Here is an 11,758-nt window from a genome sequence, read left to right as displayed (position 1 = left end):
CCAAATAAAAAATCAAATCAGGCTTGTTTTGATATTATAATGGGAGACAGTGAATTGACCATGAGAGTGGCTGGTGAAATTTAGTATGTAGCAAGACTCAAATTGATTTTTTATTTTATGTCACGATGATGCACCATATACTCACTATTCATGTATAATCTAAACAACCCTACACTCCAATATCAATCTGCATATTGGGCTTTACCAGAGTCCACGAGAAGAAAAATGAAATACTCAACAGTAACTAAAATAAGGCTATTGCATTTACGTGGAACTCTCTTGCCATCTCTTTTTGGTCTTGTATAATTAACTATAACAGGAGGAAAAAAAACAGCCTTAAAATTTACAATGAAACATTAGGGGAAAAAGAAAGAAAATATTTTTCAGGGCTGCTGGGAAAGAAAGGGACCACCCACTTGTTCAACCCATCTAATTGGGTCTAGTACCACAACCTGTCCTGCTAGCATATGGATCATCTCTCTTTGACATTCCATCGATCTTCTATACTTATGATTGTTGTTATCATTATTTCATAACTCACATTTCCCAACCCACAAGCATATTTACCCACAAAACCTAGAGAGTACCATCATCATGCAGCTTGCTATGGACTATAGTCATGTTCTGCTAGCCCTTCTCAGAAGTCAGAAGAGCTCCATCAACTGCTGTGATACATCTGCATCAAACAAGTACTCATAGTTATCATCTAGCAACGGAGGATGGAAATAAAACCTAGTAGACCTGGTTTCCATATCTAGATGGTTAATCTTCACAAGGGCTTACAGGATTCTGATCAATATGCACAAATAAATGACTTCTCATTATTAAAAACAACTTGATTAAAACCAAAAAACCAAAAAAAAAAAAAAAAAGGAAGCTAACTACAAGTTTTGATCCACTTGACTAACATATTTGTGTGTGTGTTGTTTTCTCTCAGAAAGAGAGAGAGATTGTTAAGTGAGGTGTGTATAACAGTGACGTTAATTTGCTAGCCTACTTGTAATTGTAGAGGGCTGCGGGCTGCCCAACCATGTCAAACATCCAACATAATTCCTAAATAAGATCATGAAAATGGTAATACCTTGAACAATTGCTGGTGTTGTTTGGAACTCCTGCCATATATTTTGATGAGAAGAAAGGTCCAAATTTAGAAACTTAGCAGCAAGGTAGGCAGCTCCAGCAGCAATATGATGAGGTTTAAATTGAAGCCACAGTGAGCTTCGAAGCCTACAAAACAAAACATTTAACACCTTTAGAAGGGGATATAAAAGCAAGCAGCACCATTAATCAGCACAGATAGAGAGATTCATGAATAGTCAAACCAACCATCTTGGGCAACACAAAAAAAGAACATTCATTGCCTCGTACAACTTAACATACATTTCCACATTGACAAAAACTATGTCAGCTACAAAGGTACAACAGTTACCAATAGCAAAATCAAAAAAAAAAAAAAAAAGATATTTATTAACCATTGGTTTCAAGTGGAGAGAGCAAGTCATCTTTTCCTTACCAACTAAAAATGCAGCAGGTAGAATATTTTCCAAGAATCTCTGCAGATTGCTGATAGAGTACCAAAACTATAGCAAACAAGTTACACTCATCTAGATAACACACCAAACTCCCAGGAAAAATTCTGCTGCAGGGGCTTTAAACTCCAGAGACATGCAATTCAAATGAGAAAGCAAATAAGAAGTAACTGCCAATAGCAATCAAACCTCTCAAGGAACATGCCAATGTCTTCTGCTTCTGAATAGGCTGGTTGAAATACATGCTTTCATGCTAATAGAGCATGCATATAATCCCAACTATAGAGTACTGCCCAAGATCCTCTATTGGAGGCAATATTGCTTGGTAGGAGATAAAGCTAGAAGCATCATTTATATCATAGTGAAGACAAAACATTAGGCACAACTTCTACGCAACTTCTTTGGTTTTTTTTTTTTTTTTTCCTTTTCTTTTCTTCTTTTGTATATAAATAGTTCTCATCTTAAAGTAATTTGTAATCACAATAGATAGCATAGAGTATTGCAAGGCTTGTTGATAACCTTTTTTAAAAAAAAATGAAAATCATGCTGTGCTACATGCAACAGCATGGTTCTTGATTAGAGTTTCTTTTGCACATAACTATAGAAGTTTTTGTAACATAGGAGTAGAGAATTATTTAATTATTTAAAAAAGCTGCCTTCACAAAAGTTCCCTTCAAGTGGGTTATGACAGCAACTTTTAATACAAACTTGTTACTTAGTAAGTAGCGAGGTTTCTTTGTACTACTTTTTTTCTTGGGCAAGTATTTATCCCTCTTCATATATATATCACCATGTTGGAAACATGAAAGAAACCTCAGCAACCAAATTTTAAAATGTCCATAAAAAAAAAAAAAAAAAAAAAATTGCATTAGGTCTAATGCATCTATGTATACAATGAAACATACATAAAGAACAGCTAGACATGACTAGGGGCAGACCCAAAAAGGGTCCTTCAATATTTATACTCAGTTTGACAAGATTAACATGATGTTTGAGCTCAGTTTGAGCTTACCTCAAACTTGCTTAGAATGTTGAAAGTCAAGTTCATTAAAAATTCAAGTAGCTTAAGCTTAACTTGCTTCATTAGTCAAACCATCAAGCCAAGCACAGGCTCATATCAAGCTCAAGCTTAATCCAGCAAACAAGCTATGTTCATATTTAAAAAAAAAAAAATCAAGTTGAGAAAATAGTAATTTCCACAAAATTATAGGGTTGTAGATTAGTCGATCCAAGCCATGGGCTTAGGTTCTCAAGACCATATCAAGCCTTGTTAAAAAGCCAAAGTTGAGTTTACACCCGGCAAGATTTGTTTATTCTTAAACTCTTACTTGTGAGCTTATTCATGAACAAAACATTTATTTTGAGTTTGGCTTGTTTATTAAGCAAACCTCAAAATGAGGTCCCAACTTGGCTTATTTATAAATAAATAAAAATAAAAAGCTTTTTATTGCATCAAGCCTGCGTTGTTAAGACCATATCAAGCCTTATTAAAAAGCTAAAGTTGAGCCTACACTCAGCAAGACTTGATTATTCTTAAACCCTTACTTGTGAGCTTATTCATGAACAAAACCATTTTTTTTTTTTTTAAGTTTGGCTTATTTATTAAGCAAACCTCAAAACTTCGCTCCAACTCAGCTTATTTATAAACAAATATACATAAAAAGCTTTTTATCGAATCAAACTTGAGTTGTTCATGAATTGCTCAGTTCATTTACTACCCTACTTATAAGAGCAAGGTGAAGGGTGAAGGGTGAAGGTCGATGCATAATTACCAATAAGAAAATTATTTTAAAACTATAACACTCACTAAGAAATAATATAAAACTGTGGCTTTTCATTTTGAGAAAGTGTGTATATATATATAAGTAAATATTATGACATTCAACCTTAAAATTGTAATCTTTTAAAAGGAAGAAGATGAGCATGTGCCATTGTGGCAGTAACCTTAATAATAATAATAATAATGATGATGATGATGATGATGATGATGATAATGATAATAATGACAATGATTATGATGATAACAACAATACCAATAACAACAGTAGTATCAATAATTGAAATTATTAGAAAATTACGTGAGAATATTTGGAAAACATATTTTGGGATCCAAAATATCAAAGAGAATGCAAAAAGTTATGTTACTTAATATATCCCAAAATATATTTTTCATTTCTTTCCCCAGTATTAACAACTTCAAAAGTTCATCGAGTTATTTATAGAAAATAGATTCCCCATAAAGCATGTACTTGTAGAAAAAGAAACAGTTATACAGAAGTAAACAGAGATGGAAATAATGATAATAATAAAAAAAATTTATAGATGAAACTAATGATAATAATAATAACATTTGGAAAACATATTTTCCGATCCAAAATATCAAAGGGAAGGCAACAATAGATCATGTTACTGAATATATCCCAAAAAATATTCTCCACATACTTCCATATAAACAACTTAAAAAGTTCATTAAGGTTATTTATAGAAAAAAGATTCCAAATAAAGAATAGTAGCATTAGAATAAAAAGAAGTAACAGAAAAGTAAATGATGATGAAGATGACGACAATGATGACAACAAAATAAATAAATGTACAAAAGTGATTATGACATAATGGTCAAAAAGGATTATAACAGTTCCATAATAATTTGGAAAGTATATTTTAAAGGCAAAGTAGCAAATAGCATGAAAGGACTCATGTACCCTATTTCTTAAATATTCTTCAATGATATATTAATATAAAGGTTGAGAGAACATGGTCATGAAGACCCTCATTTGTCGGGTTGGGATGGGGGGAGTGGAGGAGGGGTGTATCCAGTGTGAATGGTATACATACTAGTACCAAAATTCATAGACATGAGATCAGCCCCAAAAATCCAAGTGAGCAAGGTGGGTAAGGATAATTAGAGGGACTTATGTCACAAGGTTTATGTGGTCTGTAATATAATTGATAAAGGCAAGAGTGAAAATTATTAAAAATTGACTCATCATAATCAATGGATGAGGTAGAATCAAGGAGGTCACGAAAACTTAGTCAAGGACTCAAGCAACAACAACAGCAATCAACATACTTGTGTTTTAGTAAGTAATAAAATATTAGTGAAGAAAAGAAGGGAAAATAACTCCCAGATTCTTCCCCTAAGGGAGATTGGGCAGTGCCACTGACCCGTAAGGCTCTTAGCCACAGTTTTTTTTTTTTTACAACACAACAAAATGAGAAGAAGAGAAAGAGAAGGACAAGGAAAAGATATAGATATTAAACATGTTATAATATTCAATTCTCTCACCTTGTCTCAAGATGCAGGAAGAGAAATTCCATCCACATTCTCCAACTTTCCTCCTTTTTTCTTTTTCATTTTTCCCTTTTCCCTTTTTTATTTTATATATATATATATATATTTGTTTGTTTAAGGTAATATTGAAATGGCTAGGTGGAAACTCTTCAATTACTGAGTTATTGAAACTAGAATTGTGTATAAATTTGATGACTTCTAGGATATAAACTATTCTTTAGATATGTTGGTAAAGACTGATCATATAAACCCTCCCCTGGTTTCCCATTAATCTCAAGACACCAGACCTAAAACACAACTTCATGGATATAATTTACACATAATTTACAGAGACAAAGTCGATCAAGTTCAAAAGAACTTATACTTCCTAAGTCCTAACTAACCTACTCTAGAAGTCACTGACCCAGCTGCACCTGTCCAACATCAATAGATTACTGCAACCGTAAAAGGCGGTCCAATTTAACTGGGCTGACATTACTTGCTGACCAACCACTTGCATCTTAAGCCATAAACACTGAAAAATAAGAAAGACTCCGGGGGGAAATGCTTGCTACATAATCCATTTTGACCTAATGTCAATAAACTTTGTTGTTCTCCTTCCAATTTTTCCATTTCACATCTATAGCATTGACTAATCTTTCAGCACCTATCCATCCAAGATGAGAGGTACAAAAGCATTTTATAGTTTTTATTTTTTATTTTTTTATTTTACTGGGAAAGAGAATTCAGATAATAAGATGAAAGTCTGACCCAAACAGCCACACAATGCTTTTACTATACATCAGATGTGACACTTTACATTAAGCAGCAACTCCTGGGGCAAGATTTGTACTTTCATAACACTTGGTTGAAACTGAAATCAAACCAAAGTTCCCGGATACTAAGAAAAAATCATTTTAAGTATTTGAAGTTAAAAAACAATACATGAGTTGAACTTGTCAGATAAAAGTAGTTTAAAAAAATAATAACAAATCTTGGTAGTCAGAAAAACTTGGCAAAACATCTGCTAAACCCAATAATCTCCCCAGCTACCTGACAATGCCCCCTTTTATTTAATAAGTAATAAGCTACCTGACAATACCTCAGGTTGTCAGGTATTGTCAGCTACCTGACAATACCCCTCACCAGGTAGTAATAAAAATCATAGGCAACAAGGAAAAAGAAATTACTATCTGCCTAGCCAATGGTACACCTCCAAGTCAGTAAATGGACGGCAAGTGGATAGGTTGCCATGTGTCAAAAGTCATATGTTTGCATAAGAAATCTAGAGGACTAGTTTCACATGGATACCACAGAAAGTGGGGAGGGAAAACAATTGAGTGTCAATCTAGTATGGCAAAGCTGATTTTGCAGGTCCTGAGGCTATCTTTATATTATTATTATTTTTTTTAATTTATAAGTCAGAGGTCCTGAGGCTATCTTTAATAGCCAATGACCAAGTTGATGGGGGTGTATTTGTGATGAAGTCATCAACACCACACTGGCAGTTCAACTTCAGATGTAAAACAAAACTTTCCATGAACAGCATATCAATCCGCCAGGTAAGAATATCATACATGCGAGCACGCTAATCTTGTGTAGACCCTGCAATTATATGCATGCCAAAAATATCAATATCCCAACCAGAATAACTACATAGAGTAGTGGCTCAAAGAAGAAAATTATTGACACAAACAAAACTCAAGTTTTGAACTGCCTCAAAGAAAGGGAAGACAACCAGTGTAGCCATCTCCTCAGTCAGAACGACCTCCAGAACCCAACAAATCTGCAATTTGGCTGAGCTGCTTCTAAAAATCACTGTCCAAATCCTGCTTCCTATACTATATTTTCAGCTGAACTACTTTGCAAAGACAAAATTATTACAATATACGGCCCAAACAACAAACGAAAGGTACATGGTCAGAATTAATGCATAAATTAACTCAAAAGGTATAAGGTGCACATCATTAGGAGAAGTACAACATGAGCTAGCTAGGTATGCTAAATGAAACAAACAGCTAACCCAAACATATTGCACCACTAACAACATCCAATTGAAAAAACAGTAACAATTTTGGAAGTGATAACTTACCCTTCACTGACCAAGTTTAATGCCAGACCGACCAAAACAGATTTTGAAAGACCAAATTTGTTAAGAATGGATGTAAGAGGAGCATATGGATGCTGCACATTAAGCTCAAAATTTAGAGTACTCAGTATCACATGCTCAGCCTCAATCACCCGCTCCCGATATTGCTCAAACCAATCCTGTTTAACACAATACATGTCAACATAAGAAAAAATTAAAGTTTCAAGTATTTCAATAATCAAAAACCATTTTAGACGCATGTAATGTTGGAAAAAATAAATACCGAATTGACAGAACAGTCCCATAATATGATTTTTACATGTTGACAAAATTTTATAAAAAAATCTTATAGGATATCATAGATATCTCAGTCCTTTTTAAATTCAAACTTAACTTGCTGAATTTCTTTTTTCTTATTCTTTTTTTTTGGGGGGGCGGGGGTTGTTGAAGCTATGAAGAACTTACAGTGGGGAGCAGATAGGACAAGAAAGAAATATCCTGCTTATGGAAAATTTCACAAGAAGCTCTCACTACATTGTTCAAAGGGCGTGGGGTCTCCTCAGACTTTGAAGCAAGAAAGAGAGCAGCAGTAGCAATCAACTGCAGCAGAGCCCGATCAGAATTAATAAACTGATATGCAACCAGATTAATAAATAACATTTCAAAAGCAAGTAGAAGATGGCTTCCAGTGGTCTTTGGAAATATTCATCTCATCCCCTCTAAAAATAAGGAGTTGAGGGTGGGATGTATTGTCCGTTAAAACTAAATTTCAACCCAAATAAAGAAAGTGTCACTAAATCTTAGAAATGATTAAAATTTTTCCACCGTCTGATGGTCGAACCAGTGATGTCATTATTAATTTAATTAATAATATAATTATAAAAATAAGTGCAATGGTTCATCAGATTTTACTACAATAAAATATTTTATATATATATATATATATAATATTTTCAAATAAGCATAAGAGGATTAAATTGGACTTCCTCCAAAGATTAATAGGACTAGTAGTTTCTAGAAAAACCTATTTTAAAATAGAAAGGATGCAAAAAAAATCACAAATCTATGAAACTCATACAAACAATCTGCAAGTTTTATTCATAATAATTGAAATACTCACAAATCTATCATGGGAAGCATGTGATTGCCGAACAAAAAAACGGTGGCATAGAACCATGGCAGTGCCAATAGAGGTTTGTGGCCTGCAAGATACATGTCAAAAAAAATCAGGGGGTGACAAAGGACTCAAATGAGAACTGCAAATTATTGTTTTTAGAACCCAATCAGTAAGAAATATATAAAATTTCAATTTCTCAAATCAGAATGGAAACAGCAAAATTAAATAACAATTTGAGAAGAGGAGCTTACAACTCTAGGTGCAATCCAAGATTTTGAAGGAAGGTGCAATACGAGTAACGTAAATGTGCTTCACGAAGTGCATCAATACCATCTTTCCTTGACGGGGAGCACCTTTCAATCTCATCCCGTGACAAGAATACTGGTTCTTCATCTTCTAAATGTGAACGATCACGTTTACAGCCCGTAGCCATAGTGGCCTCCACATTAGATCGAATAGGAGGGATAGTGCTGTTACAGGTTAAAGGGGCTTGGTCATATGCGATAGACGGCACATAGTGTCTACCACTACCTCCCCAAGTAGAGGCTGAAAATTTTCTTCTTTTCAAAGACGGTGCACTTGCACCATTAGGATTAACATGAGTGTAATTATCAGGGTTGACATAATGGAAATTGCCAGTTTTCATATGATGAAAGTTTTCATTTTGCTGCCAATATTTCGCCGAGTAGTCTTTGCTATTGCTAAAATTCCTATTGTTATAATTGTTCCTAGTCTTGTTCCTATTGTTGTTGATAAAGTTGTTCCTAGTGAAGGAGGACCAATAGTCATCATTGGCAACGCCTCCTTGCAAACTGAAATTCCGTGTAAAAGACATCTTTGCTCCTCCTGTACAACAAGAAACAAATAGATCATATTAGAAAAATCTAAGACAAATATAGTAATTCTCCTCAACAAATCAGCAATTATAAACCAAACGTTCAACAAGTAACAACCTACGATTTATGTTCTTATTATTGTACCCTTCTTATCCTTAGAAAGTAAAAGATCGTGCCTAGTGGCCAAAAGCCTCATAGCTCAATTGGCACCTCCTAGCCTTTCTAACGCAAACGTTCAAGGTCCAAATCTCCCCTCCCCCATTATAACCAAAAAACCAGTTCACAAAGATCCTATTTTTGCAAGATTTGGACGCGTGCAGCCTTAAATTAACGAAATTATAAAAACGTCCATTGTTAACCATATTGATAAAAGAGATTTAAAAAAAAAAAAAAAAAAAAAATCTTTCCAGCTCTACATTAAATTTTCCTTATAAACAATCTGACATATCACATTAAGAAGGTTTTTAATAAAAACAATTCAATATTTTATCAAATTCAGCTTAATTTCCATTCTAATTCCTATTAAAAGTTGGTAATCTCACAATTAATTATTCAATTAACCAATACAAGCATAAATAATCGACCCGGTTCCGCGATCAGATAACATGGTACACCTATTATCCATCAATATATACAATTATACGCGTACATACACGCACGAGCATTTACGTTTAAAAGTAGTAAAAATCTAAAAGATGCGAAATTCGAATCTGATCAACCTGAGATACAGATCAACAACAATCACAAATTATAGCAAATAATAACAAACAAACAAAAAATCAGATCGTGATTGAGATTGAAAATTAAAATTAAAATTAAAGAAATCAACCTGGCTAGCAGGGTGGGAGATCTGAAAGCTTCGGGGGGGTAATATAATCAGGTTAAGGAGAGAGATTTTGAGATCGGAATTGGGAGGAAATTAGGGTTTGGTGAAAGAGAAGAAGAAGAAGAGGAAGAGGATAAAAGTTCAAAGTTCAAACCCAAGAGAGAGACAGAGAGAGAGAGAGATAAGGAGAGTGAATTACAATTGGAAACGCCTTACACGGGGTTGTTATTATAAAGATATTTTGGGGTTTTTTTTTGGTTTTTGTTTTTTTATTTGTATGTTTGGTATTTTGTTGGGGTTCGGTGGTGAAGTGGAGTAAGGTATAAGGCACTTTTATCCAACAGAAAATAAGGAGAGTCGCTGTCTTTTCATGGCACTTTCGATGACAAATCTTAATTAGGAAAAAAAGAAAAAAAAAAGTTATAAATTCAAATTAAAAATGGTAACAAATTTAGAATATTTGTACCAATTAATATAAAATAAAATAAATATCAGAAATATCAATTTTACATATTTAATCTATTAAATTCTCTACAACAGTAAGTTAAGTAAATTTGTAAAGTAACGGTGTAAATTTCGTTGATATTATTCACTTTGTATATAATTTTTTTATTTTTTTATGTATTTTGAGACCAGAGGAAAAAAGTAAAAAGCGGTTATTAATTTATGTGTGAAGAAAGATAAATAATTTTAAAAAAAATTGATATTTTAATATAATATAGTGTAAAATAGATAATCTTATATGAGTTATTTTAAAAAGTGAGTGTGTAAAATAAAAATTAAAAAAATATATTTTTTTATACTAAAATAGATGATTTTTTTTTTTTACAAACTGATATGAATGCTCTCATCACTTTTAATTTATTGTGAAAATTTTGTGGATTATATTACTTTTATAAAATAATGGAGGGGAAGGTACAGAATTAACGAAGTCAACTCAATCCACTTTTTCTTTTTTTTTGGTAAAATGCTGTTGTCTCGGCCTTTTTGGGTGCATATACTGTACGAACCCACGAGGTCCATGACGTATAAGTGGGCCGCATGCATGTAGATACGGGCTTCCGGGTCAATTTTGGACATGACTTATGAGGTTGTACAATTATAACTAGTCAAGTCATCTTTTTTTTCTTTTCTTTTTTCTACTTTTTTTTTTTTTTTTGAGAATTTATAGTATAACGAGTCACGTTTAATAGTAGGTTCTACTTACTTCATTCCATAAAAAACTTGAGCCATATCTTTTTTTTTTTTTAATTATCTAAATAGTTTTAAAAAGAAAAGATATTGTGATAATATATTATTTTTTATTTTAAAAAAAATGAATGGATGGAACTTATAGGTATGAACCGTAAACTAATTCTTAGTTATTCATAAACGAAATGATATAATTTTTTAAGTTAACTGATTTATAAGGAAGATAAACTTGGAAATATTTTGTAGATTGGTTTAAATTGAGGTGATTTGCCTTTTTATATATATATATATATATATATATAGAGAGAGAGAGAGAGAGAGAGAGAGAGAGAGAGAGAGAGAGAGAGAGGGGATTAAACAGTTTTATTAAGTTATCTAGCATTGAAGCTAATAGGATATAACAATACTAGCTTCTAAGCATTCACTTATGTGCGTGCGCAGATGCTTTTCGAAATTTTTTTTTTGTAAAGGTTAATAATTTACATATATTATAATTTAGAAATATATATTTTTTATTTTTTAAACAAATAAAAATGATAAACTTTAGAGATAAGTAATAATTGAAATTTTTTTGTTTGAACGTAAAGGAAAAAAATCCTAAATTGAAAAAAAAAATCTTTAATTTTAGGAATTCTCTTTTTGAATTCAAAATAAAAATTTTTATTTGACATTTGTGACCCTATTTCTAAAAGAAGTTACCCTTCATTAATGAGGGTATTTTTGAACTACAAAAAAATCCAGTTGAAAGAGAGGAATCCTCTTATATATAATATAGATATATAAAATAAAATAAAATGAACACAATATTTAAGCAAACACATATTGTTAATAACTATTAATAGGTCAAGAATGTACTAACCTCTTGTGATGAATTAACCAATTAATTAGCCAAATTAATT

The 11,758-nt window shown here is 32.4% G+C and overlaps 1 protein-coding gene across 2 annotated transcripts; it reads right to left on the bottom strand.

Annotated features, from left to right (window-relative positions):
- Positions 1 to 241: 241 nt before the first annotated feature.
- On the bottom strand, positions 242 to 9,902 carry LOC112001615 (cyclin-T1-4). 2 transcript variants are annotated; one of them, XM_024033787.2, is made up of 7 exons: positions 9,672 to 9,899; positions 8,258 to 8,852; positions 8,010 to 8,091; positions 7,355 to 7,489; positions 6,893 to 7,068; positions 1,082 to 1,227; positions 242 to 676 (listed from the first exon to the last, which is right to left on the bottom strand). In XM_024033787.2, exons 2-7 carry the CDS (start codon positions 8,839 to 8,841, stop codon positions 645 to 647), a joined length of 1,155 nt encoding a protein of 384 aa, XP_023889555.1. In that variant the 5' UTR covers positions 8,842 to 8,852; positions 9,672 to 9,899; the 3' UTR covers positions 242 to 644. The 2 variants fall into 2 exon arrangements, with proteins under 2 accessions (XP_023889555.1, XP_065639070.1); XM_065782998.1 differs by lacking the exons at positions 242 to 676; positions 1,082 to 1,227 and adding an exon at positions 1,927 to 6,405 and having other exon boundaries at positions 9,672 to 9,902.
- Between the last annotated feature and the right edge of the window lie 1,856 nt (positions 9,903 to 11,758).

The sequence above is a fragment of the Quercus suber genome, unplaced genomic scaffold (genome assembly GCF_002906115.3).
Source record: "Quercus suber isolate HL8 unplaced genomic scaffold, Cork oak 2.0 scaffold_16, whole genome shotgun sequence".
Classification (NCBI taxonomy): domain Eukaryota; kingdom Viridiplantae; phylum Streptophyta; class Magnoliopsida; order Fagales; family Fagaceae; genus Quercus; species Quercus suber.
The sequence above is the reverse complement of the archived record's forward strand: the minus strand, read 5'-3'. Positions and strand labels throughout refer to the sequence as shown.

Coding starts and splice junctions, on each gene's coding strand:
- LOC112001615 (XM_024033787.2), bottom strand. CDS start 8,841: ATGTCTTTTACACGGAATTTCAGTTTGCAAGGAGGCGTTGCCAATGAT. Junction 7,490..8,009: donor ATGCTTCCCATGATAGATTT/GTGAGTATTTCA, acceptor GCTCTGCTGCAG/TTGATTGCTACTGCTGCTCT. Junction 677..1,081: donor AACACCAGCAATTGTTCAAG/GTATTACCATTT, acceptor TGTTTGATGCAG/ATGTATCACAGCAGTTGATG.